This window comes from Coturnix japonica, chromosome 3, assembly GCF_054131305.1.
Source record: "Coturnix japonica strain WE chromosome 3, WE-NBRP24, whole genome shotgun sequence".
Classification (NCBI taxonomy): domain Eukaryota; kingdom Metazoa; phylum Chordata; class Aves; order Galliformes; family Phasianidae; genus Coturnix; species Coturnix japonica.
In genome coordinates this window covers 91,454,886-91,480,551 of record NC_140665.1, presented here as the reverse complement: position 1 = coordinate 91,480,551, position 25,666 = coordinate 91,454,886, and the positions used below count along the sequence as shown (strand labels likewise).

Sequence of the window (25,666 nt, the reverse complement as noted above, 5' to 3'; positions counted from 1 at the left end):
TGAGAAATTGGTCCTCTAGAATTGCATCCCTCATCCTGGCAGCTGGGAAAGGAAAGGTGGGAGCCCAGCGGTGAGGGTGGGGAGCGCTCTATCCCTGTGTGGGAGCAGAGGTTGGCATAGGCCTCAGGTGACCTGATCTTGTGCCTGATTGATTTGGTGGGTGGGCTCCCTACCTGCAGCAGGGGCTGGAACCGAATGATCTGAGATTCTGAAAGCATTACATGAAGATCTCAAACGAAGGTTGTTCGACTGTCAAGAAGGAAAAGGACATCAATAATTGCAATTGTAATTATATTTAAATTTCGCTTGAAATAAGCACCGATTGGTACTAACTCGCTGTACAGGAGAATCTCGGGTATATCCAGACGCTGCTGTATTTGCACTGTGAAGGCAGTGGGTGTCTCCCTGGCTCTGCTTTGGCTTCAGTACCCACATTACAAATATCTTCCGTTCACATTCCTCCTCAGCTGCCTAAATCACTGCGTTTGGCTCTACTGAAAATGAACTGAGACGCGGGGGGCTGCAGGGGAATGGCTGCGGGGCAGGGGGATGGCTGCAGGGCAGGGGGATGGCTGCAGGGCTGGGGGATGGCTGCAGGGCAGGGGGATGGCTGCAGGGCTGGGGGATGGCTGCAGGGCTGGGGGGATGACTGCTGGGCATAGGGATGGCTGCAGGGGGCAGCAGCCGCTCACGGGTTGGTGGATCCGTATGTCTGAGGCCCGAGGTTTGGCTGCTCCCGGTACCATAGGGATGACCATGGAGAGAGGCTGTTTATGTCTCAAGATTGTAGGGATTGTAGGACTCTAGGGGGTATACATGAAAGACAGGGCGGAACTTTTATTAGGAAGGGTAGTGATAAGATAAGGGGGAATGGCTTTAGGCTAAAGGAGGGGAGATTTAAAATAGAAGTTAGGAGGTAATTCTTTATCCAGAGGGTGGTGATGCCCTGGCACAGCTGCCCAGAGAGCCGTGGGTGCCCCATCCCCACAGGTGCTCAAGGCTGGGTTGGGTGAGTCCTGGGCAGTCCAAGCTGGTGGGTGGGCTGTGAGGTCCCTTCCAACCCAAACCCTTCTGTGATCCTATAACATCCCCATTGCCCAGTCACAGCACTGAGAAACCCTCTGGCAGCACTTTGACCCAGACAGTCCATACCAATAGTAACCCCTACCTCACTGTGTCTCTCTCTGCCCCTTTTCTGCTGGTTTATGGCCGCATTACTGCAAAGCCTGCTAACAGATTTACAAGGTGTCACTCCCATTTCTAACAACAGCCTATGCTGCCTTTGCTCAGATGTATCCCTTTTATCCCAGGATCTGCAATGTCTGCATTTTGCTGTAGTTTCTATGTTCTGTTTTCTGGTTCAGACCTCAGGCTGGCTGCTGTGGCATTCCTGTGCTTCCCTGCAGTCATTTAAAAAATACAATAATCTGGGATCCTGTTTGCCAAGGGCTGCTATAAGCACGAGGTTACAATCTCATCTTTCTGCTCTTTCAGTACACTCGAGTGAATCCCTTCAGGTTGCAGCAGTTTGCTGCTGTTCCCTTTAATGAGCAGCTGTAAACCTTTCCTGTGGCATTTTGAGCTGGCACTGATGTGCAGATGTTCTCTGCCACACATGGTGGGGGTGGTGCAGCACAATAGGCAATGAGCATAAACTGGAGCACAGGAAGGTTCCCTCTGGGCCCCAGGAGCACTTCTATGCAGTGTGGGTGACAGAGCACAGGTTCCCCGGAGCTGTTGGGGTCTCCTCCTTGGAGCTCTCCAAATGCCCCTGGATGTGGTGCCAGGGGTCCGTCCAACCTGCTCTATTATTGCTCTGCCCATCTGCAGCCCTCTGGATTCCTCAGCAGAGCAGAGAGCACCTCAGGTGGGGAAATCTGTTCAGATGAAAAGATCGTGGCAGGGGAGCAGTGCTCTGTTGGACTGCTCAGCCCTGCAGGGACAATGGCAATGGGACTGCTGTCTGCTGATGGCACTGCACAGAGGTGGCTCTGAGATCAGCCCATGTCCCTCAGCAGCAGCAGAGCTGCCTGCTCAAAAACATCAATAATTCAGAAGGGAAGCAGCAGAGGAATAGCTGTAGCTGTGCAACACTGACATCTGAATTGGCTGAATTTATTTTATTTTCTCCAAGGAAAGAGTTCACGGTGTTTGTGCTTTGTTTCTGGTTATTAGTGGCACACAAATGCAGCTGTGCTATGCTCACCTTTCCCCAAGGAGTGAGATGCCAGCACTGCACCTGCTGCCAGCTCCTGTGGGAAGCCATGAGTTACCCTGAGAGGGGACCAGGGAAGTGCTGGAAAGCAGGGAGAAGAGGAGGGGGACTGTAAGGGTTTTGCTGTCTTCTGGGATGCAAACCCATCCCAGGGGGTGGGACAGAACAGGGACGAGCCAGATCCCGAAGAACCACCTGAATGTATCTGGAACATCCATGCAGGATGCTTAGTACAAAAGGGAATGGCCTGGCAGCAACCAGGCAGGCACTAACCTTATTTAGAAGGCAATGACACAACGTGGAATTAGTGTAACAGGAGCTGCAATTCATACAGAGAAGTCTGAGCTGATGGAGTAATTAGTTGGAGCTTTCAGAGTGCTGGATATCTCCACGATGAAAGAATAATTACACGGCTTAATACAGCCAGGTAAAAATGGACCTGCGGTTTTTGTGGGGTTTTTTGTTCCAAACTCCACTTTTACTAAGTTAGGTGATATTTCATTATACATGTAATTTGCAAAATTTGCAAAAACACTCACCTAAATCACTGGAAAAGCTGAAGTTTCCAACTAAGCCCTTGGACACTGTTTAAGAAGCAGAATTCAGAGCTCTCTGCAGCTGGCACTGTCCTGAGGCTGATGAGCTGCAGGGCTCCATCCGTCCACTGGGTCCACTGGGCTTGTTCAGCATGGGAAAGAGAATGCTCCTGGGTGAGTGCATTGCAGCCTCAAAGGGAGCTTGTAAACAAGACGGAGACCGACTTTATGCATGGTATGATGGTGACAGGACAGAGAGATACGGTTTTAAACTAAAAGGGGAATTTAGGTTGGATGTTAGGAGGAAACTCAGGGGGTGGTGAGGTGCAAAGTGAAGCTAGGAGAAGTATCAAAGCTGGGACTGGAACATGTTTTGGGTTCTGGTGAGAACAGTTGGGGTTCTGTCAAACAGCAGCTGAAACTTGCTACTCACCGAAGGCAGAAGCAGAAACCAGAAGAGGAGGGATGGCAGGAAAGTACGAAAGATGTAACTTACTGAAGTAATATAATGATGGGAGAAGACTAGATGCATGTCTGAAAGCTACACCAAGCTCACTCTTCCATCCTTAGTATATAACAAAAGGGACATTGTGCGGCGCTTGAATAAAACTATGCCTGGCTCATATTAAGACCCCACAAAGCACCCAGGATCCAAGTACTTGGTCCTCTTGGAAGCACCATGTTCCCGTGTTTTTCCCATACTTTTGTGTTGTTTTTTTTCCCCCTTGGATTACCCAGGAAAAGCAGACTCCTGACTGGCTTCACTTTCATAGAATCATAGAGTCATTGAGGTTGGAAAAGACCTTGAAGATCATCAGGTCCAACTCAGCCCATCCCCACCGTGCCCACTGACAGCGTCCCTCAGTGCCACATCTCCATGTTTCTTCAGCACCTCCAGGGTTGGTGACTCCACTCTATGGCACTGCCTCAACACTCCTTCTGAGAAGAAATGTTTCCTCATATCCAGCCTGAACCACCAGCATCATGTTGCAGTCGAACACAGTGTTGGTTTAATGGCTCAAATTGGAATTTCTAGGGAAAAAGGTAATGAATGTGTCGCTCCGCTCAGCAACACTGACATAAGCCTGAGTGCTACCTGCCAGCACATTTCCAATTGGATACTCAACCACACGACTTGGGTGAAAAAAAGACAGGGACGGACAAGAAAAGTAGTCTTTTATTTCAATGAGTATTTCTTGGCATTAGGCAGATATTAAATAACACTGGAATGCACGAGACTATTAACGTTATTGACAGCAAGGGGAGAGGCGCAGCGAGGTGGAGGACAGCGGTGCGACTCACGTCACCTCAGGTCACTCAAAGCCACTGGACGCAGCGACCACCATAACGTAGGACTCCACTGAGAAATAGAAAAGGAGGATTTGCTCCTTTCGGATCTCCCGTTAATACAGTAACGCCAGAACGATCGACAGTAAAAATGAACAAATATTTGCATTCGGGAATTAAACAGAGTGAAATACCCACAAACTGCTACTCATGCATTTTTCTTTTGGAACAGCAATTTGCTAATGCATAAATACCACCAAAAAAAAAAACAAAAAAAACCCAACAAAAAAAAAACAAAACAAAAAAAACAAAAACAAAAAACCCAATCATCTCCAAGATTGGAATAAATCACGGACAACTAGAAGAAACAAAGCTGGAGTCTATTTTATGCCTTAAATAGATGACCTAAATATTTAAAATTTTACTTCACCATATATATATAATTTATATATATATATATTAAAAGAAAGGAAAGACCATTAGATAAGTGCAAGCAATTTTCCTCAAAAAGAAAATTGGAACCATGCCCAGGAAAGCTGCTTTTTTTTGTGTGTTTTTTTAATTTTATTTTATTTTTTACTTTTTTTTTTGTTAGTTTTTGTTTTATTTAATTTGAACTTTCTACTCTGTTCAGTCCATGTTTGTTTTTTTTTCCCCACATAGTCACTTCAGAAGCAATAAGTTACCTGCCACCTGCTATGTTGGGCCAAAGTTCTACCTAGTGTCCTCCCGAGCCCATGGGACACCCCCTTCCCCACAGCTGAAGTGAAGGGGACACCCCAGTGGAGGTTCAGCTCCTTGTATCTGCATGTAAACACCTTTCAGTTACCCTTAACGCGTGCAGAGTGAATCAAAACATTACAGGAAAGCAGAAATGGAGCTGCCGAAGGAGAGCAACACTGGTGTTAGTGAGGGGCGAGGGCAGTTTCACTCGGACACACACAATCTGGCAATGTTATCTTATCCACTAACTGTTGAGGAATGATTGAGAAGGCATCCATTTGCGAGCAAAGCTTGAAAGACAAGCTGAATTCTCCTTGCAAACTGTCCACTCCGATCAGAATTGGCTCGCGCTGCTGGGGTCGCACTGTAACAACCGCACGATGGAGGGATCGCTCTTGGCACCTTTGATGAACTCCTCCAGGGACAGCTTGCCTTCAAAGGAGGAAATGTGAAACAGAAAAGAAGTCATTCATTGCTGCCGCTCGCTGCAGCTTAATATAAGCCCTCTGCACACAAGCAATGCGCATATATCTAATCTATTGCAAATGCATCTAGGGGAATTTAGCGCGATGCACGGCAGCCAAATCCCACTCAAGCCCTTAAGTCTGGATGCATCTTTCTTCTGCAAAACAATCCCACAAAAAATTGTCATTTCTTATTTAAAAAGGCACTGCCACAAAAAACATCACACCAATCATTCTAATGTCATCAGCCGTTTGCACAGAGATGAGACACACAAATAACACAAACACGGTGCTCGGTACCTGACTGTGTGCTTTGAATATGATGCTCCTATTGCTATGATGTTTTAACCCTGACTTCCCAAATCTCTGCTTTGCACAGCTGGGGGTGAGCAGTGCAGCTCTATTGTCCCTGTAGCCCCTCGCCTCCCTCCCGCTCCCACACGGCTCTTCCATTTGAGACACTGAGGCATGACCCATTAATGAAGGACATCCATTTCATGGCCCAAGCTGCTCACAAGCATGGTGCTTCTGGCTGCTTCCCAGTGCCACTACAGGCCACGAGGCACAGATGCATAGTGCTGGTGTCACCAGCTGGGAGCACAGGCTCCCTGCAGTCTTATAAGGAGCAGCTGAGGGAGCTGGGATTGTTTAGTCTGGAGAAGAGGAGGCTCAGGGGAGACCTCTACAGCTTCCTGAAGGGAGGTTGGGATGAGGAGGGGTTTGGCCTCTTCTGCCAGGCAACAAACAGGACCCGAGGAAATGGCTGCAAGTTGTACCAGAGGAGGTTTAGATTAGACATAAGAAGGAACTTTTTTTCTGAGAGTGGTCAGGCACTGGAATGGCTGCCCAGGGAGGTGGTGGAGTCGCCATCCCTGGCAGCGTTCAAGAGGCATCTGGATGAGGAGCTATGAGATCTGGTTTAGTGGCTTGTGGTATCAATGGTGATGGGAGGTCAATTGGACTAAGTGATCTTGTAGGTCCTTTCCAACCTATGGTTGCTTTTATGATTCTATGATCCTATGCTCTCAGCCTATTGCAGGAATGGGGAAAGGTCCCTGTTTGGGTGCAGCACCCAAGCCCGTGGCAAGCTTCCATCTTAGCTTCAGGCTAACATCACCAAAAAAAAGCATTTTCTGAATTTTCTGTTGGTCTGAAAAAGAGCACTTGTGACTATTGGGAAGTTTATAAGCATTCCCCTTTCCTCACAATACTTTAAAGCAAAGTGCAAAGGAGAACTGCCAGCAGTGTTCTTGCTGAAGTCAAGGGTTAAACACAGCAGAACGGGGCATGTGACCTGGGGCTGTGGTAGCAGACACCAAAACCTGGCCACAAAATGCCCTGAAAGAAAAAATAGCCTTTCTAAACATAAAGCCACATTGTTATAGGTCTCCTCGACACTGAAGCTAAACCCACGCTCCCACCAAGCATCTCTCCCTTGGGCAGGATGAAGGGGATCGTACCGTCATTGTTTGTGTCCATCTGTCTGAAGATCTTGTCTGTTCGCTTCTCTGGAGTGGATTCGTCTTCTGGCATTTTCATTACTGATGAAACCATTTTGTAGATTGCCTGCGTATCAAAAAAAAAATAATAAAAAAAAAAAGATATAGGAAAAACATGACCCGAGCTGCAAAGCTTCAGGATTGAGAAAACTAATTTAAGCCTGAAGCAATAAAAAGGCAGCTGACCCCACCAGGCAACTGCAGGACTTTTATAAACCAAAACAAATAGGAATTTCTGACTGCAGCTTTTTTTGATTGTTCTTTCCTGTCTTCATTCGCACTTCAAAGCAGCGCCCACACGGCTGGGTGAGGTTAAGAGAAAACCAGGGTTTAGATGAATGTACGAGGAGGACTGAGCCAGGATACAGGAGTGAAGTGCCAGTGTGAGAATCTGCCTTCTGCAAGGGGCTGAGGGAGGCTGCTGCTCTTTGCTCAGTTGAAACACACTGGGGACACCAACGCACAAACCAAGTGCTGGTTTGGATGCAGTTAGGGGCTGAACCACAGGGTCACAGTGGTTGGGTGGGCAGGGCTTCTGGGTCCATCTGTTTCCACCCCTGCTCATTCAGGGATGCCCAGAGCAAAGAGCCCAGCACTGTGGCTCTGCGATGGGACTCAGTAGGTCTGGTGGGTGGCTGGACTCAATGGTCTTGAAACCAGGTCATCTGATGGTTCCATTCTAAGTCTGGGTGGCTTCTGAGTATCAATCAAGGAGGAAGACTCCATCACCTCCCTGGGCAACCAGCTGCAGCACTCGGCCACCCACACAGCAAGAAGCGCTCCCTGATGTTCAGAGGTACCTCTCGTGTTCATCCATCAGAGTGGATGCCACTGACCTGGGACCCAGCCTTCAGGGGACAAGAACATGACACGGTCTTCTAATTCTGAGCTCACCTTGACTCCGATTTGAAGTTTCAGTGCCCAAGGTATTGAACTTGAGGTCAATCAGGAGAGAAAAATTTGCATTTCGGTCTTTCTAAACCCCATCAAAACCCCACTGAAGAATCTCTAGGGAGACTTTGGCCACAGCCCTGTTGCACAGAGCTGCATTTATCTCTTGGGACCTTTGCTCATTTGCACCTCAGAGGTCCCACCACGACTCCAAACCACCCCTTGAGAATATGGTGTGTCCCAGCACCACAGACAATCTCCATTCTCAAGTCTAGAAGTTACAGCAGTGAACACAAAACCGGGGGCAGTGGCTCACCTGCACTATTTCCAGCATTTCACCGCGGCTGATGTACCCGTTGCCATCCAGGTCATACATGCTGAACGCCCACTTGAGCTTCTGCTCGAGCTTGCCCCGTGAGGTGACGCTCAGCGCAATGATAAATTCCCTGAAGTCGATGGTCCCGTCGCCGTTGGTGTCGAAGGTGCGGAACACGTGTTCAGCGAACTTCGATGCGTCGCCGTAAGGGAAAAAATTGGCGTAGATTTTTTTAAACTCCTCCACAGTCAAATGGCCCGTTGGGCAATCTTTTAGGAAGCCCTTGTACCACTCCTGCAGCTCATGGTCCGTGAACTCGGTGTTCTCGCGCAGGTCCTGCAGCACTTCAGGGCGCAGCTTGCTGTTCTGCTTCCCCATCCTTGCCCAGAGCCTGGCTCAGCTGCTGCCAATGAGAGAGCACCTGTGTTATCTCTGTGATATACCACCACTCCCCTTAGAATAGTCTGCAGTGCCCAGGTCCAATTCTTGACCCCCACCCCTCTAAAATCGCTGATCCATTGCAATGGCTGATCCATTGAGCAGGAATGGGTAGGGACAGCAATGGGATTGAAGGAGCCCAAACAGAGGGTGGTGAGGCCCTGGCACAGCTGCCCAGAGAGCTGTGGGTGCCCCATCCATGCAGGGTTGGGTGCGCCCTGGGCAGCCTGAGCTGGTGGGGTCAGCCAGCCCATGACAGGGGTTGGGTTGGTAGGCTGTGAGGTCCCATCCAACTCAGCCACTTATTCTGTAAGCTCAGTATTCCCCACCATTCCCTACCCTAACCACCTTTTGTTCTGTCAGAAAGTATAACAATGTACAATAACCAAAGCAGTGTGCCATTGCCCTGCTTTGCATCCCCGTCACGCTTATCCAGAGCCAAAAGAGCAAGTGCTGAGCAGCATGGCATGCAGACACCAACACTGCGAAATGTACCAGGGCTGAGCAGTTCCCAGGGGTAAACATCCCAGGCATGCATAAGAACCTACAAAAATGTTATAGGTCAGCAGAAAAGAAGGGGGCTGAGCAGCAGAGAGCTTTTCAACAGCTGAATTTAGCCTCATTTTATTTGCATTCCACTTACTTTGTGTGTTGCCTCAGCAGTGTACAAAATCCACATCCTGCCCTGTGGCTGGATGCTTGGAGACAGAGCCCAGCTCAATGCAGCAAGCTCTGCTATCACTGGCACATCTCTTTACCATAAAAGCTGCGTTTCAGCCATGAAACTCTACTTCTGCCCGGTGTGTGGCAGCTTTCTGTAGGTCCCTGTGTGGCTCTGCTTGCTGGAACTTGTTGGCCAGAGGAGGTTTGAAAACATTTAGTGCCACTGTTGCCCTTTTCCCGTACAAAGAGAGGTTCCTCAACAGCAAAAGCTTAGTTGTTGGAGTCAATACTTCCAATAGCAGTAAGGTAAGTAAGTACCCTGTTCTTTGGATGGATGCTCATTTAATCTTGAAGCTTTATATCCCTGTCGTCTTTGCATTCAAAAAATTACAGACTGTTTCAGCCCTTCCTCCTCTTTTGGATCATTTTGTCAGAAAAGTGAGGTGCAGAGATCTAAACACAATCCTTTTTTGCATATGAGCTTTCTGAAAGGCTTCATAATGCACTCAACCCAAACATAACCCCGCCGTTGTTGTAACCAATTTGTGAAGAATAATTGAACAACCGACTTTAGCATTAATTTATTAAAGCACATCTCAAAGCCACCTTTGCTATGCATTGTGTTTCAGGTAGCTTCTCCAAAATGCAATGCCTAAATACCTCATAAATCACAGTAGGAGCCCCCCAGTGCCAGCACCCCACTGATGTTTCATTCGATTGCTTTCAGCAGATCACTCGTTGCTGATTTAGAGGCAAGAGCACTCGGAGGATGGATGCTAATGGATATTGCAGGGAGGGGGCTCGGGGTGCTCAGGTCAGTGCTGTGATGAGGGCTGTGGGTAGTTGGGATGTTTGCGTGTGGTTGCTCTTTTAAAGAGCCTGTGCTATCTGAATCCCTTGCCTCAGGGCCGGCTGTACACACTGACATGGCGGGAGATGCTGCTGCTCACACCAGGACCAGGCTGGCTTTTTCACTGCAATCTCTTTGACCTGAGCTCCTGAAGGGAGGTTCCCACGGCATTAAGTTAAGGCTGCAAGAGGAATGGCTCTTCCTTGTGTAAAACTGCTTGTGTATGGATATAGCATTAACAAAAGGACGTGAAGTGCCTGAGTTTGGGACAGTAGTGATCTTTAGCAGAGAAAGTGCACAGTGAACACAATAAATGCTCTGTGATACCTAAGCTATGTGCTTTGCAGGGGGAAAACTAGCACCATTTGTCTCACAGAACAGAACTGAGGTTCACAATGGTCCCAAACCTGCAGCACGGTGTCCCTGGGGCTAAGGGAGCCCAAAGCCAAGGAGCAGCATAAGGCAGGCAGCCAGTGCCGCTCCACTGCTCTGAAGTGGGCTGAAATGCAATATGGAGCTGAAGACTTTTTATTAAAACAGCCAAAGCATCAGATCTGTCACTGATGCCCTGGGGTGCAGAAGAGGACACAAAAGGATTAGCCCACAGGGATACTGTGAGCATTCTGTTAAGAGAGACTCTGCTTGGAAATGTTATTTTACAGCAGTGGTGGCAAAGACTGTTACAGGTTCTAGAGGGGCTGTGGGGTCTCCTCCTTGGAGATCTCCAAGAGGCCTGACCATGGTGCTGGGCACCTTTCTCTGAGTGACCTGCACTACTATCAGAGGTTGGATCAGATGATCTTCAAAGGCCCTCATCACCAGTAAAGTACCATAAAAATCCCAGTTCTATGCCTGGGAATGATCAGCAGGTGTAGCTGAGCATCCGTCCCCAGCCCTCCAAAGAAAGAAGAATTACACAGCTCCAATCCTGCCAAGAGAAATGTGAGAGGAATACCCCAAGATGGCACATTGATTTCATGGAGCCAAACACAAGAACTGTAAACTTAGAAATTCACTTACAGGGCTCTGGATTCTTCCTATTTGGCACTTTCCTCAGGGTTGTATTCCTGATTAACTCAGGAAATGAATTAGTCTGAGGGCACTGAGCACTGATGCACACAGCTGAGAGCTGTTTGGGGTGCAAGCTTGCATCCAGAAGAGTTTGGTTGTGGGACTTCCCCAGCCCCATCACCCTGCCAGCCTTCTCAAACCCACCCTGACTGCACCGGCTGCTGCAAATGAGGAAAACAGGGCTGTGGAGACCTGCACAAGGGCCAGAAAATCTGACAGCTCCTCAGGGAGCTCTCTACAGTGTTTTCCAACTCAGAGAGGAGAGCTTATTATTGTAAAGGGCAAATATTCCCAATGCAATAAGAAAAGCATAGAAATATTTTGAGCAAATTAGGAAATTAGGTTAATTTGGGTGGGAGCAGATCAGGCAGGGATGCAGCCTGTCATTTGAGACAGGAAAAGCAAACCATGAGTGGATGTTCCTCATCTCCTCCCTTTGCCCTTTTCTTATTTCTTAGTGAAAGCAAGGCAGAAGCAGGCAGCCTCATTCTGCCACTGGATGCAAGGCTTAAAAAAGCAAAGTTTGCTTAGTTTACACAGTATTACACAGCAAGGGAAACATGTCAGCACAATGTCTTCGTGTACAAGGTCTTTTTTCCAAGCAGACTGGGTTGCAGGAGGAAAAGCCCACGTCACATTAATTCAAGGTACTATTGTGATATGTGATTTCAAATAATCTTCTGTGAGTGCAAAGCACAGAAACACTGTGTGGTTCCCAAAGGTCAGAGGGAAGGAAAGGACAGAAAGCAGAACAGGTTCAGCCTAGAGAAGAGGAGGCTCCAGGGAGACCTCGCTGCAGCCTTCCAGTACATGAAGGGAGCTTATAAGCAGGAGGGAGAATGACTTCTTACATGGTCTGACAGTGATAGGACAAAGGGGAATGGCTTTAGGCCAAAGGAGGGGAGATTTAAGTTAGATGTTAGGAGGGAGTTCTTTGCTCAGAGGGTGGTGAGGCCCTGGCACAGCTTCCCAAAGAACTGTGGGTGCCCCATCCCTGCAGGTGCTCAGGGCTGGGCTGGATGTGCAGTGGGCAGCCTGAGCTGGTGGGGATGTGAGGTCCCTCCAAATCCAACCACTCTGTGATTCTGTGATTCAGTTTTATTACATCCGAGATTTCAGGAGCAAAAAAAAAGAGCAGTGCCCTGCTACAGTCACACAGAGGCAACAGATCAGTCTCTCTTCCCCTTCTGGAGTGCTGAGCCACCATCACAAAATCCGTAAAGCATGTTCCTGACATTGTTTTCCCAGCTGCATGTATGGTGCTGAGACTGGGGGCTTTGAGGAACCGGGGGATCCCAGGGCTGCGACTGGAGCTGTCTTTGGCAAGGAGGGCGGCTGCAATGGTTTTCAAAGGCTGGTGAGAAATTGAGAGGGAAAAAGAAGCCTTACTTAACAGAGGTGTGCTTAGGAAGAAGATGATAAGCAGTGTGGGTTTGGATGTACGCCAACCAGCTACCTCAAACAAAAATTGAACTGGCATTTGTTTAGATGCTTAATGAGCCACCAAGGGAAAAAGAAAAGAGGAAGATCGCTTGCCACTAACATTTTCATTGACCAGCTGCAATTGTTATTGCTAACAATTTCTACTGCTACTCAATATTTTGTTGCTGAAGCCTCAAGCCGAACAGAACCGCATCCTTCTATTTTATTCACCTAGCTCTCTACACAAACCTTCTCTGCAGCAGCACTGCGTGTTTTTACATACCGCCATGTTAATAAAGGACAGAAGCCACCACTTAATTCACTTGCAAAAATAGATTTCACCACACCGAAGACCAAATTCTTCTCCAAACACTGCTTCCTTTCCCCTTCGGTGCAGCTACTAATGATAGTAATCTAATTGCTTCGAACCTTTATTTTCCTGTTTGCTGAATGAAATAAATGCCTGAGTTAAAAACCTATAAGCAAACGGAGTGTTTCACGCTATCTTTTTCTTTCTGCACAGGTGTACGAAACAACAGCTCTGTAAAATAACTGTGTAAGAAGAGCATCCCACCAATATGGTAGTGTTGGAAACCAGCCCAAGCTCTGCACTGGAGGAGGGCATTGCTGAGTCTTTGTGCAGGTGGCTGTGCTAATGTCAGATTTTACTTTTTATAAGCAAGGAGCAAGAATGTAAGAGATGATTAGCGTCTGGATAGGGAGCTAGGAGATATGGTTTAGGGGTTTTCTGTAGGCATGGTAAAGGGAGGACGATTGGACTAGATGATCTTTCCAACCTTGTGATTCTATGATTCTATGATTTCTATTTCTTACAGGGAAGCCACAATACCCAGCACCAAGTTTGGAGGAAAGGGCAGTGCCATGCTGGGAGCTACTTGCACAGGTCAGGGACAGCACAACCTTTGTGCCTTGAGGCCACAGCATCAGCACCCCATACTGAATCTGGATTGCAGGGGACAGCTGCAGACACATCCAGGCACACGATGACATTTTTAGGGGGACAAAGAGCAGCTGTGGAACAACCTATTCCCTCCTCTGGCATTTCTGTGCGGCATTCAATACTTGAGCACAAATAATCTCAGGAGCAAACCGTGCCATCCCCAGCCCAGACATCACTTTTCTCATTAACCTCCACCCCAGGGCTCTATCTCAGCAATACCCACATCAAATGTGCTTTCCCGAGCGTTGCAGGGAGGGCAGCCTGGAGCTGCATCTGTCAGCAGGCTGCACAAGACGGCAAGCGGAAAATCAAATCTAACTGAATTTATTTCTAAGTGATGCCAGTGGTGTCCCAATGGGTGTATTTTCCTCCCTAAATGGGTATACTGACAGGAAGGAGATGAGCTGGGTCTGAGGCAGGAGGCCCCCAACAGGCATGAAATGAGGAGATCTGACCTCCCCTTGAGACCACACATGGGGTACAGCCTGGCCCTGTCATCACTGTGCTGCATCGGTGAAGGGCTCAGCTGGAAAAACAGGAAAACGGCATCTTCCCTGAATGCTTACATAGATGGTGGACATTCCTGGGGGGGGGGGGGGGGGGGAGAAAAAAAACCCACTCCTGACACTACCTTAAGATCTCACTTTCAGGTAGCGCTGTCTTTATGAATGTTGTTTCATTAAAGGGAAAAGAACGCAGCCAGTAAGGCTTTACCACACCAGGCTGTGGGCAGATAAGGTCTTCTGGGTCTGGCTGTGCCAAGGTACTGCCCTCAGCTGACCTCTAAGGGTCCAGGCAATGCCCTCAGCTGCTCTCTTCTCTTTTATCACTCTGGCCACTGAAGAACAAGACCTTCCCGTCAGCAGACCAATTGCGCAACATCAATGCAATAGTTTATCATTTAGTTTTTCCTCCTATGGAGAAACAGGAAAAAAGTGTTTAAAGGATGTGGTGGTGACTGAAAGGAGGGGTATGCTGATGGAGGACAAGGTGCTAAGTGAAAGGTTCTGGCGTGATGTGCTCACCCAGCATGTGCCGACATCACGTTTCAGCACTCATGAAGAAGGCCACTTCCCTTAGCCTTGGAGTCCATGAAGCACACTTTGTTTGTTGGATACTCGTTAAAAAGGGAACCTCCATGGCCAGGGGAGCCAGCTTCAAAGCTGCTGGAAATAGTTGGCGCCACATAAAAATAGGCAATACCTTAAAAGCATTTCAGGCTCTCACGTCCTTGTGAATATTGTGCTTCGACTTCTTTACCCTCTATCGCAGAGAAGACAGAACATGGCTTGTCAAGTTCATCTGGAGATATCCCTGTCCCCCACAGATTCACAGCAACAACAAAAAACAGCAGCAAACATCCATGGTGCTCCCTGAGGAAGGCCAGCCCCTGTACTTCCACTCTGCAACATCAATTGCACAAGGAGTGGCAAGGCAAGGGCAGACAGACGGACATTTCTGCTGATTCTCCAGCTCATGCCTCCATTCTTGGGCATTTTGGTATAGCAGTAGTTTGTTTTGGAAAAGGAAAGGAGACCCAGCTAAGGATGACCCTGCCAAACAATAGTGCACTGCCCCAGGTTTTGGAGTGGCTCCAAGGAGGGTGGGGGACTGCAAGGAAGCAGACAAAAGCATCTGCAGAGTTTGGATAGAGATCAACGTGGAGGAAGTGCTTCCTACATCCTACAGCTCACAGCTTTAAATAGCATTGCTCCAGGGCGCTGCTGAACACCACAAGGGTTGCCACTGAAAGAAATAGCAGGGTCCCAGCACCACTCATCCTTGGAGCTCTCCAGAAGCCCCCAGATATGGTGCTGGGCACCCTGCTCTGGGTGTCCCTGCTGGAGCAGGGCTGGGCCTGATGGACTCTGAGGTTCCTGCCAACCTCAGCCCCTTTGTGACCTTGTGATTTACACACTTTAAATGCATGTATTCAGTTGTTACATTTCTTGCATGCCCTATTCTCTATCCTGAGCATCAGCTCTTGTGAAGGAAGCCTCGCTTGTTGTTTTCCAACACACTCAGAGCACTGGAGGAGCACAGTCTGCCTGTAAACCCAACAGAGGAACATTTATGCTGTGCCTAAGTTGTTTAAATCTACATCTCAGGCATTTGCAGTGGGCTGGATGATTTAATAATGGAAAATGAGGGAGACTAGGAAGGAAACCACAGGTTTGGAAAACAGCAGGCTAGACACACTAAGATGCAATGTGGGGAAAATATATTCCAAATTACACTCAAGAAACAAAACCAAAGACACAGGCAGGTCAGAAAGAGCAGAGCTGCGCACACACGCTCTCTGGTAAGGAATGGCACTACTTTGAAACGGTATTGAACAAACAAACTTGAGCTTCCTGGAGGAAAAAATTAGTTCATGAACGGCTCTGCACAAAGCAATTACCCACTGGCTTGGAACAGACATCTGTGGTTTCAACCTGCCGAGATAGCCATCGAAACTGCACTTGTTCCAAAACTGAGAGAGATTAAGAGATCAGCTCCTCCCTGCTTTTACAAGGGAGTGAAGGAGCCCAAACTATTTGTCATAGCAATTATCTACCAGGTTCTGGGTTCAATGGACAACAAGACGTGCTCGGTAAATGTACAGCTGTTATAAAGCTGCCAGCTTATCTCTAGTAATTCATATTAAGGCAATACTGTGAGCACTCAGCTGAGAAGCAGCTGTGTTATGTTGAAATTATACAAAGCACAGCAAGGAACAGCCCATGGCAACGCCAATTTCATGGCTGGGGCAAGTGGCATGGAGGTGCCTGAGTGCCAGCGGCTTCCACGCGGTGCTGTGTATGACCCTGCCATACAGTGTTCTAATAGTCCTAAGGGCAAGCTGTCCCTATTACAAACACCATAACACTGAGAAGCTCAGAGAGCATCACTCCCGCAGCACTGTTCCCTGTGTGCCCTTCCTGACTGGCTCCCCATCCCCCTCCAGACATGTGTTTTCCTTTCTCTGTCCCTCTGGCCACCAGGACCACCCGCACCATCCCCGACAAGGTCTTGCCCCTGCTTGCACAGTGACACTGCGTTCCCTTATCTGTGCTGGGAACCAATCCAAGAAGAGGATTTGTCTTTTCCAGGGCTGCTTTGGGTCAGTCTGTGTTTGGCTGTACCAAGGCTGCTCCCCGTGGTCCCCATGGAGCATCCTCTCCCCTCCTTACAGATAACGGTGCATTAATGCAGCGGCTCCCTTGAATCCCGTGCCATTTCTCTGACCTTCACCCCAAGGCTAATCAGCTGCTGAAACCACATCCTGACTTTCTTTTATGTTAATGTCAAATGGCAACTCTGGCATCAGATACTCGCTCCTGCACTCCAAGATGCATCTACACCGATAACCAGTGCAGTCTAATGGAAGAGATGAGAAGCTCAGTGGAAAAACAACATAAGAAAGAAATGTTCCAGCTCGCTCCTGGAACATCTCCACCAGCACAGCCATCTCCACTGCAGGGCACACAGGGAGTTGTCAGTCTCCGCTCCAAGTGATCAGGAGGGACACATCTGCCACCCACCCCACGCAGGCAGGCAATAGCACTGCATTTGTTTCATTAAGAAAACACCCACTCAGGTTTATACAAAAGCAAACAAACAAACCTAACCACAGCCTTAATGATAGGAGACCACAATTGTGCTCTGTTTGCTGTTGAATTGGATACGTGTACTGGAAAACATTTTCAGCAAGTGCAGCTTCTCACATCCACGTATTTGTACTTTATACATCATCCAGCTGTTGCTTTGGTTTTTCCTTCTGAAGGGAGACTGAGATCTGGCCCAGCAGAGGGACAGCTGTAATAAGCCAAGAGGCCATCAGGAAGAATGGTTCGCTTAGAAAACAAAAATGGCCCTTTACAAGAGCAGCAAAAGAGACAGAGGTTGTTGGAAATATACCACCAGCAGGCTGTAGTGCGACCAGAGATAAATGGCAACACACAACACAGCTGAATGCAACATCAGCTTTCCCTGCTTTGAGAGGCTGTGGACTTCTTTCCTACCATTGCCTTTCCACTCATCGCGTATCATTATGCTCACCTAGACTAACAATATTAGATGGTTGTGTCTTAAACTTGAAGAACACTTATCCCTCTCCAGATACTATAACTAATTTTCATCATGCAGTGGTGCCAGAACCAGTTCAAGCGCAGTATAAATAGCAGCTACGAATCATCACAGCCTGTGGCAAACAGCAAGTATAGATTTTGGCACCTCCTCTTACAGGAATGAGCTAAAGCACAACACAGCAGCCCATGGGGAGGGCTGCTGCATGGGGACACACCATGAGCTCCATGTATGGGACTGAAGCAGGCTGACAGACTGCCCAGAGAGCTGTGGGTGTCCCATCCCTGGAGATGCTCAAGGCCAGGTTGGCTGGGCCTTGGGTAGCCTGAGCTGGTGGGGGGCAGCCAGCCCATGCAGGGGTTGGGAACCCAGTGATTGTTAAGTTTGCCTCCAGCCAAAGCCATTCTATGACAGGGCAAAGCTGGAGCAGACTGTCTAGAAACTCCACTTCCACACTTTATTTAGTTTTATTTAACGAATTCAGAGCATAAGTGCCAAATTTCAAGCTCAGTCACAACTCTCCCACTAAACAAATTGGCTACTCAGATCATTAGTGCACTTGAGGACAACTGCACATCCTCCTGTTTACACTCTGCTAATCTCTACATTTCTCAGTCTGCTAATAACACCAAAAAAATCCACTTTCAGTTTCTGTCAGGAGAAAGCTCCAAGAATTCAAATGCTACAGGGGCTCCTTTTTAAATTAGAAATACTATTCTCAATATACTACTGAGTTTAGGCAGATCTGCAAAATTAAACATGCAACAATATAAACCTGCTGCTCCTGCCTGGAACCGCTCCCTCCTCCCCTCCGAAGCAGTGGCTTTACTGGGGAAGTTCTTCATCGAAGCACAGAGGCCAAGTGATGCGAACGGGCTAAAGACACGTCAAGGAGAGCAGGGAAGGTAATGCCTAAGTCAGTTATGTAAGCGGGGAAGCGTGGGGTGAAGGAACGGGAGGACACTGCGGGACGGACGGCAGCGAGCCTCCAAAAGCTGATAAAGAGCTTTGGTAGGAACCAGCCACCCCGCCACAGCGGGCCCCCAAATGGTGCTGATGCTTTCACTGCGATCTGTTTTCTAATGCTGATTTATTTTTGTTTGCTTAGTTTGCTGCTGAAGTGCCTACGGACAATGATGCTATTAAGCTCTTATTATAGCATGAGATTAGTGTGGGTTTCAGTTTCTGCTGAGCCAGCTCATTTCCTTCTACATTCATATACCGGAACAGATGCTAGAACACAAACGGGCAGTCATTGTAACGGCATAAAAAGAGTTTTCATACAGCAGGAGTTAAAATTATTCTTTTTCACAGCTTTAGCCAGGACAGTCCAACAGCCTGTTCCTCAGGCTAATAAGAGGGCATTAAAGAGACACAGAGCTATTACGTAGCCTTTATCTTAATAACAAAAAGAACAGCACACCCCAAAATATCAGAACAACAACTGACTAATGAGCAGACTGGCCTGACTGGCTGGATGAAAGACTTCAGAGAAGCCAAATACAAAAATGACTTTTTCCTCCTCCTGTCATACAAGTGCCTCACATGAATGTGGCACTGGCTTTGTACGCCAGATCGGACTGCAATTAGTCACACAAGTTCAGTTTGAGTTAAAATCACTGGATACCCCGAGAGTGTCCCTATGCTGAAAATGGTTCTTCCCAAACAAGAAAAGAGATTTAAGTTAGATATAAGGAAAAAGTCTTTTGCAGGGAGCGTGGTGAGGCATTGGAACAGGTTGCCCAGTGATGTGGTTGATGCTCTGTCCCTGGAGGCTTTCAAGGCCAGGCTGAATCAGTCCCTGGGCAACCTGATGGAGCTGTGGTGTCCCTGTTCATTAAAGGGGAGTTGGGCTAAATGGCCCTCAGAGGTCCCATCCTACTCAAAGGATGCTATGATTGTATTAATAACTCACCTTTCATAAAAACCCACCTCAGGACTGCAATTCCAACCTGGTTCAACAGGTGTCCAACCCATCCCAAATGTCCCCAACCAAGCCACCAAGGGACCATCTCTGCCCCATGTGCTGGTGCCCAGCCCGGGGCATCCCCAGCATGGGTGGATGCACCCCTGTGAAGCACAGGGCTGGGCAGCACACACAGCAACACCCTCTTGAACTTTTCAGGGGGAAACAAGATGGAAGGACATCAGGACCATTCATAAACATGAGATGGTGGATCACTGAACAAAACCACCTCACCCTCTTGCTCAGCACAAAGTGCTGCAGAAGGCAGCAGACACATGGGGATGGCCATAGGAGGTGTATAGCCACAAATAACCAGCAAGCTGTGAAGTAGAAATGTGCAACTTAAGTATACAGATAATATATAGACCAGTAGAAACCGAGTTATGATGAGGAGTGCTGATAAAGCTTAAAAGGGGTTTCAGAGCAATCTTTCTAAATCACTGGCTGCTGGATTTGAGAGAAGCAAGGCTGAGCAATGCATGGAAAAAACTCATTTAGCTCCCTGGACTGAGAACGTTATCAGGCTCTGTGTGCCCACTGCAAGTCTACGGGAGGCTGCAGTTTGATTTCTGGTTTGTTCTGTGTACCTCTGATCCCTTTGCTGCTGCTCTGCTCCTGACCTGTTTGACCCCAGCACAGCCCAGGAGGATGCCTGCTGTCCTGCTCACTCCTCCCGTCTGTCCCCAGGCAGGCACAGTGGTCCTATGGCTCTATGGCTTGGGCTGCCCCAGCTGCTGCCACTCATCAGGAAGTGCAGGCTTGTGGGGAACCTATTTTTAGATTCTTTTCTTTTTATTTTAAAGCACAAAGCCAAATGTGCACACACAGGCTGCTCATTCACTCTCACCCTGTTCGTGCTTTATGTTCTTCCTATTAGTCAAGAATTGGAAGAAACCGTAACATTGCGTTTACCTACATCAACTCGCTCAGAATGCCCGATTCTATCCAGGCAAAAACAGGAGCCTCTTGAAACACGTCTTTAATGAGGAGCTGCAGAGAGCACTGCAGGCTGTGGTACTGTGGAAACCCACACCTGGCTCCTACCTGGGAAAAGACACAGGGCAAAGCCCCACACAGGCGCCCCAGGCTTTCATCTCAGAGTGCTTCTGCCTGGAAGCGTGTTCTGAACGCACCACCATGGAGAGCAAAGTTCTCCAGAACTGTGGAATGTCTTCTTTCCAAAGGTTTTCTTGCAAGTTACATATAAAAATGAAAACCAACCAACCAAGAAACCTTGGATTGTAATTAGAAGCAAACTAAGAGGACACTGACCAGAGCCGGCCACGGCTTTTGCTGTACTAGAGATGGAGAGACTTCACACAAATACCACGGCAAGGCTTTAGGTGTCACCTTGTTGGTATTTTATCAACTCCTGCTCAGTGCCTGTGCAGCACCCTCTGGAAATGCAGCACAGCATCCGGTTCCAAGGTCAGCCAAGAAGCCAGATACCACCTTGCTTAAAAACTGGGATTATTTATCCATGGCAATAAAGAGGCACACTTTCTGGGTGATAGGGAAGCCACATGACGTGCTCCTATGCCTTCTGTTCCTTGAATGCCCATGCGTTTAAGTGCCCTGGCACTCACACATCAAGCTCTTTCCTTTCCCACCTTCAGTGAAACCTGCAGACTACTCCAGAAGCAGCTTAATGGACTGTGTTTATTGCTGCATCCTTCACTTTATAGGTCAACATATACCAGAGAGCTAGCAATTCTCAGCTAATCAGATTTCCATGCAGACTGACAAATGGCTCCCAATAAGAATATTAAAAAAAAGCCATAAAATAAATAATCCCTGTAATCAAGTAGCTTGATGTAATGTGGTAAGCGTGCAGAAAGCTCACACGCTTTACTAAAGCATCTGTTTGCACTCTGTGGCAGCATCCTGGGGCTGGTGGTGCTGGGGGGGACCCCCTCCTGGGCACGAAGTGTCTGCCCACATAGTAGTAGTGCTGGTCACTACTGTCTGTGCTCCAGGAACAATGTGGTATCTTAAAACAAAACCACTAGCAGTTCTTTGACATACTATTAGTGCACTTGTGCAATGCCAAAGCCTGAGCTTAAAGCCAACCGAAATGATGCTTGCAAAGGTCTTTGCTCCACGGCTGGATAAAACCAAGCTGGTAACTGCTATGAGGCAAGTCCTTTTTATCTACTTAGCCAGTCCCCCCAGCCCAAAACCACAAACTGACATCAGTGTCAGGATGCTTAAATTGGCCTTCCCATGGAAAGCAAGCAAATCTTCCTACCCTGCCTCTGCAGCTCAGCTCTATTGGATCCTTCCAAATCCAAGTCTACACGTGCAGTCACACGTCTTACCCCAAGATATTCTTAGGGACATAGGATACTCATCAACGGAAGTCCTCAAGAGGCAATTGGACTGAGCCTTAAATAAGTTCATCCAGGCTCACTTTTCCCAGGAAAGACTGGATCTGATGAACATTCAAGGTCATACCCAGCCTGGTTTGTTCTCAGTAAATTCTGTGCTTCAGAAAGCTCACTCATTACAGAGAAGAGCTTGAGAAATCCAGGTAAATCACTCCCACACATCCCACCTCTCCTCCACCAGAGCACTGTTGGTTGCTGGCATTGCACACCCCAAGAGCCAAACCATTGACCACAGGAAGCAAGTGAGCCAGAAGACCAGAAGAGAGGTGCTGGACAAAGGCAGGCAGAACATCACAAGCCCCTGCCCCACAGAGGCCCTCAGGTGTCTTTAAAGGATGGCCAGGACTCCCAGCTGAACACCAGTGTTCCTGGAGGTCTGGCACCCAAGATGCTGCACAGGTAAAGGAGATGGCAAACCTGCCAAGGCCCCAGATTAGGAGTGAAAGAAAAACCCGTGTACACAATACTCTTACTGCAGCTATAAATAGTCCCCTCTGAACCTAAGTTTTATATACTGCACTGACACTCCCGACTTAATAGGATTTGTTGGTAGCCTGAACCAGTTCTGGCTGTGTGGGGCAGTTTGGCCAAGCAGAGCAGCAGCATCTTCACAACTTTTGCACAAGGGGAGCAGAGAGAGAGGGGGCACAAACATGTTTTTGGTGTTGCATTCAGGCTAAAGCAGGAGAAGATCCTGAGAAACCACTGAAGGGCCACAGGGAGGTGTGCATGTGCAGCACGATGGGGAGAAAACCTCCATGCAGCAATTCCAAAGTAACGAGCTTATCCCACGGCTAGGTCACAAATACTTCTGTTTCTGTGACAAATGCCATTTATTTCTCCTTTCTGCTCATCCTAGAGTGAGCAAAACAATGCTTCAATAAAACAGGCTTTAGAGAATCCTTTATATAATTTCAAATATTCGATTGCTTCTCTGTGCTAGCTCATTATGTCATCTCACTGCCTGTAAGTAAACAAAACCAATTCTCCCTCTAATGAGTCAGTACCTTATCCAAACAGTCAAGATAAGGATCTAAACCTCTCCTACATTGCTTGTATTCCTAACAAATAAATCCCTCCCTGCTTGGGTTACTGCCTGTTAACCTGAGTACTGGGAACAAAATAAATCATCTTTTACCGTACCATATTCACCACCTGCCTTTGTTTCATAGCTGCTAGTGGTGCTGAGAAGTTGGCCCAGGTCCTGCCTTGATCCTTTGACTGCCAGTCCCAAGGCTGAGCTGTGGTGCCAAACCTGTGCCCACCCATGCAGGAGCAGGTAGGGCAACTGCAGCTTGCTAAGTGCTGCAGGCTGCTGACCCAATCTGCTCAGGATGTGCTCACAATTAAGCCCGGTGCTCCAGGCACACGGGGTCTCCAAGGCTCAGGGATGCTGTCTCTGTGTGCAGCACTTCCAGGCTTTTTGGGGGCTGAGGTTTGGCTATTGACAGCACTGGGAATTCAGAAAGCAGGAGAAGAAATAATAAAGCAGACCTCAAGCAGCTTCAACACACTCACTCTGAAACCGAAGTAGCAAAGACGTGACGCATCATTTTTTCCTACCACAATCTTAACTGCTATGGAAAATGCATTAGCAAAGAAAGGGGCCAGCTCACGAGCTAACCTCACCTGCCTGCTCTGCATCTGTTTCTTCAGCATGCACTGAACGCCACGGAAATCATACACTCAGTGTTTGCATGCATATCTAGGAACCCTGGGCAGAAGTGATTGTAAAGAGGCATGTAGTTCAAAATTTCATTAAAGAAACGGCTATAATACAATCACAAGTCACTCGATTCACCGGAGGCTGAACGTTGCTAAGGAAAGTTATGAGCCTCCCCCTGCAAATAACCTTATCTAACTGCAACAGCAGTTTGACACTGTTTTTATTCAGCACATGTACGAGCTCAGTCAGGTGATCCTTCAAGAGTTTATAACAAAGAACATAGCAAAACGTAAAAGGCCTCAACAAAGCAAGCAAAATGCTACTGAGGGGCTCCTCTGGCTACACCTGACGCCCAGCCTTTTTCTCAGGAGCCTTTCTGCAGGAGATGGAAAGGCAATCTGCTCCCCAAGAGCTGGGCAGGATGGATGATGGATCGGTGGCTCGCACTGCAAAATCAATTTGCTTCATTCTGCACAAGTGCTAATTTGGCTCAGGGGGAGGGGGAAGGAAAAAATAAAAAGCAGAATGGGAGGCAAGGAAAAAGCCTGAATGTTAGATTAGGCCAACTCCTCAGCTAGAAAATCTAGATTAAATTAAGCATTCCTGCGAATCTGTAATAGAGGAACAAATGGCTCCCATCTGGAAGCTCAGCAAATTAAGTTGGATCCTGGTTAAGAAGACAGCAGTAGAGCTTGCTTCCAGAAATGTAAATATGCAGTGTGCATTTGCAATCCAATCACAGGCTAAAAATGTAAAGCAACTCAGAGTGGAAATCTGATTTGGTGTCTACCCTCTTAATGGGAAATAAAACAAGAACTCACTGTAGACACAGCAATCTGGACTCATTCCTCCTGCTCAGAGAGAGGCTGCAAGATGTGTGTGCAGCAAGGAATCCTTCAGCTGCTTTGGATTGCAGCTCCTGCTGGGGCTGGCTTTCCTCCCTTGTGCCCTCCTTCACCATCTCCTTTTCCATCCCCTGTCTCTAGCCGTACCATTTTCAGTTCTCTGTTTTCACTTTCACCACTTCACTTGGTCCTTGTTATTACAGTATTTGAGCTCCTCATTGCCTGAGGTGTTTCCTTTTGGTTTTCTGGTAAGCTATGAAGTGCCCTCAGTGCGCAGAGAACTCACCCACGGGCTCAAGAACAGAGCTAAATTTGGCTCAGAAGAGGACAGCCTCTGTACCAGCAGGGGGGAGCAGCCCAGGGAGATGAAGTGGAGCAAGCAGGAGCCTGTTATAGATGCTCCCTGGAGGTGTCCACCTCCCTCTGGGATGCAGGGAGCCCGGGGAGACCAGGCTGAGCCTCCTCTCACCATCCCCGGGGGCCTGCTTTCAACCCCACAAAAGGAAAGAAAAGCCATTACAAGTTAATGTCATCCATATGGTTCAAGAACTGATAGTGCAAGGGAAGTTTTAGGATGTTCTGCCCCCAGAAAGCGTGCATGGAAAAAGGATGTTTCTCAGTGGAGGAGGTACGGCCGTCTGTGATCACAGCAGGCACGGCTGAGATTTTTAAACTAAAGGGGGAAAAAAAAATCCTCTAGAGAAAGGATAATCAGGGAAATCAGTTAATTCCCACATCTGGTTTTAATAAGCGGACAGGGAGATTGGTAAACGTGGACAAAAAAGCACATAGTGTCATCTAAACTTTGGAGAACAAAGAGCACATTAACATCAACAGCGGCAGTCAGATAGGATGGTGGATAATTTAGGCAGATGATGAGTAAGAAACAAGAGCAGGCATTAACATAGTGATACTGGGAGCCAGGACAATACAGCAGAAGAGCCGGCAATGGAAAACCAGGAAGCAGAAGAGGATGATAGAGGAAAAGCAGCCCAGGAGAGAAGAGCAGGAGGGACATGAGAGCCTCACAGTGCCCATGTGGGACAGCACAGTAGAACACAAGGCCCACAGGGAGACAGAGGTGCTGGTAGGGGTCACATACTGGGGAACTGCAACTGCCCCATATGTTAAAGTGAAGAACATAATGTTAAGAACTGATCACAGGTATTCTTGGAAGCAGCAGGCAGAAGGCTTAGTCCTCCAGTTACGAAGTAGAAGATGATGCTAATTTAGACACTGTAAATTGCTGTAAGTATTCATAGAGTGTAACTCACACAAGCATGGAGCAATGGGTTAAGTAAGAAGGAAACTCTGACTGGAAACACAGTCATTAACATTTTTAATTTGCAATAAGCTTAGAGGAGTCCAGGGAACTTAGGAGGGAAATAAGCTGGGTAG

The 25,666-nt window shown here is 47.8% G+C and overlaps 1 protein-coding gene across 5 annotated transcripts in view; it reads right to left on the bottom strand.

The window, feature by feature from the left end:
• Positions 1-3,910: 3,910 nt before the first annotated feature.
• Positions 3,911-25,666, bottom strand: part of HPCAL1 (hippocalcin like 1) — a 47,398-nt gene continuing 25,642 nt past the window's right edge. For 3 of the 5 annotated variants that reach the window (XM_015859445.3, XM_085543950.1, XM_085543951.1), the window contains 3 exons: positions 7,932-8,334; positions 6,686-6,791; positions 3,911-5,193 (listed from right to left, as the gene is read on the bottom strand). In XM_015859445.3, the coding sequence (XP_015714931.1) occupies positions 5,096-5,193; positions 6,686-6,791; positions 7,932-8,309 (582 nt within the window). In that variant the 5' untranslated portion in view covers positions 8,310-8,334 and the 3' untranslated portion in view covers positions 3,911-5,095. The remainder of the gene's footprint in view (positions 5,194-6,685; positions 6,792-7,931; positions 8,335-25,666) is intronic. The other 2 variants (XM_015859447.3, XM_085543952.1) reach the window with 1 other exon arrangement.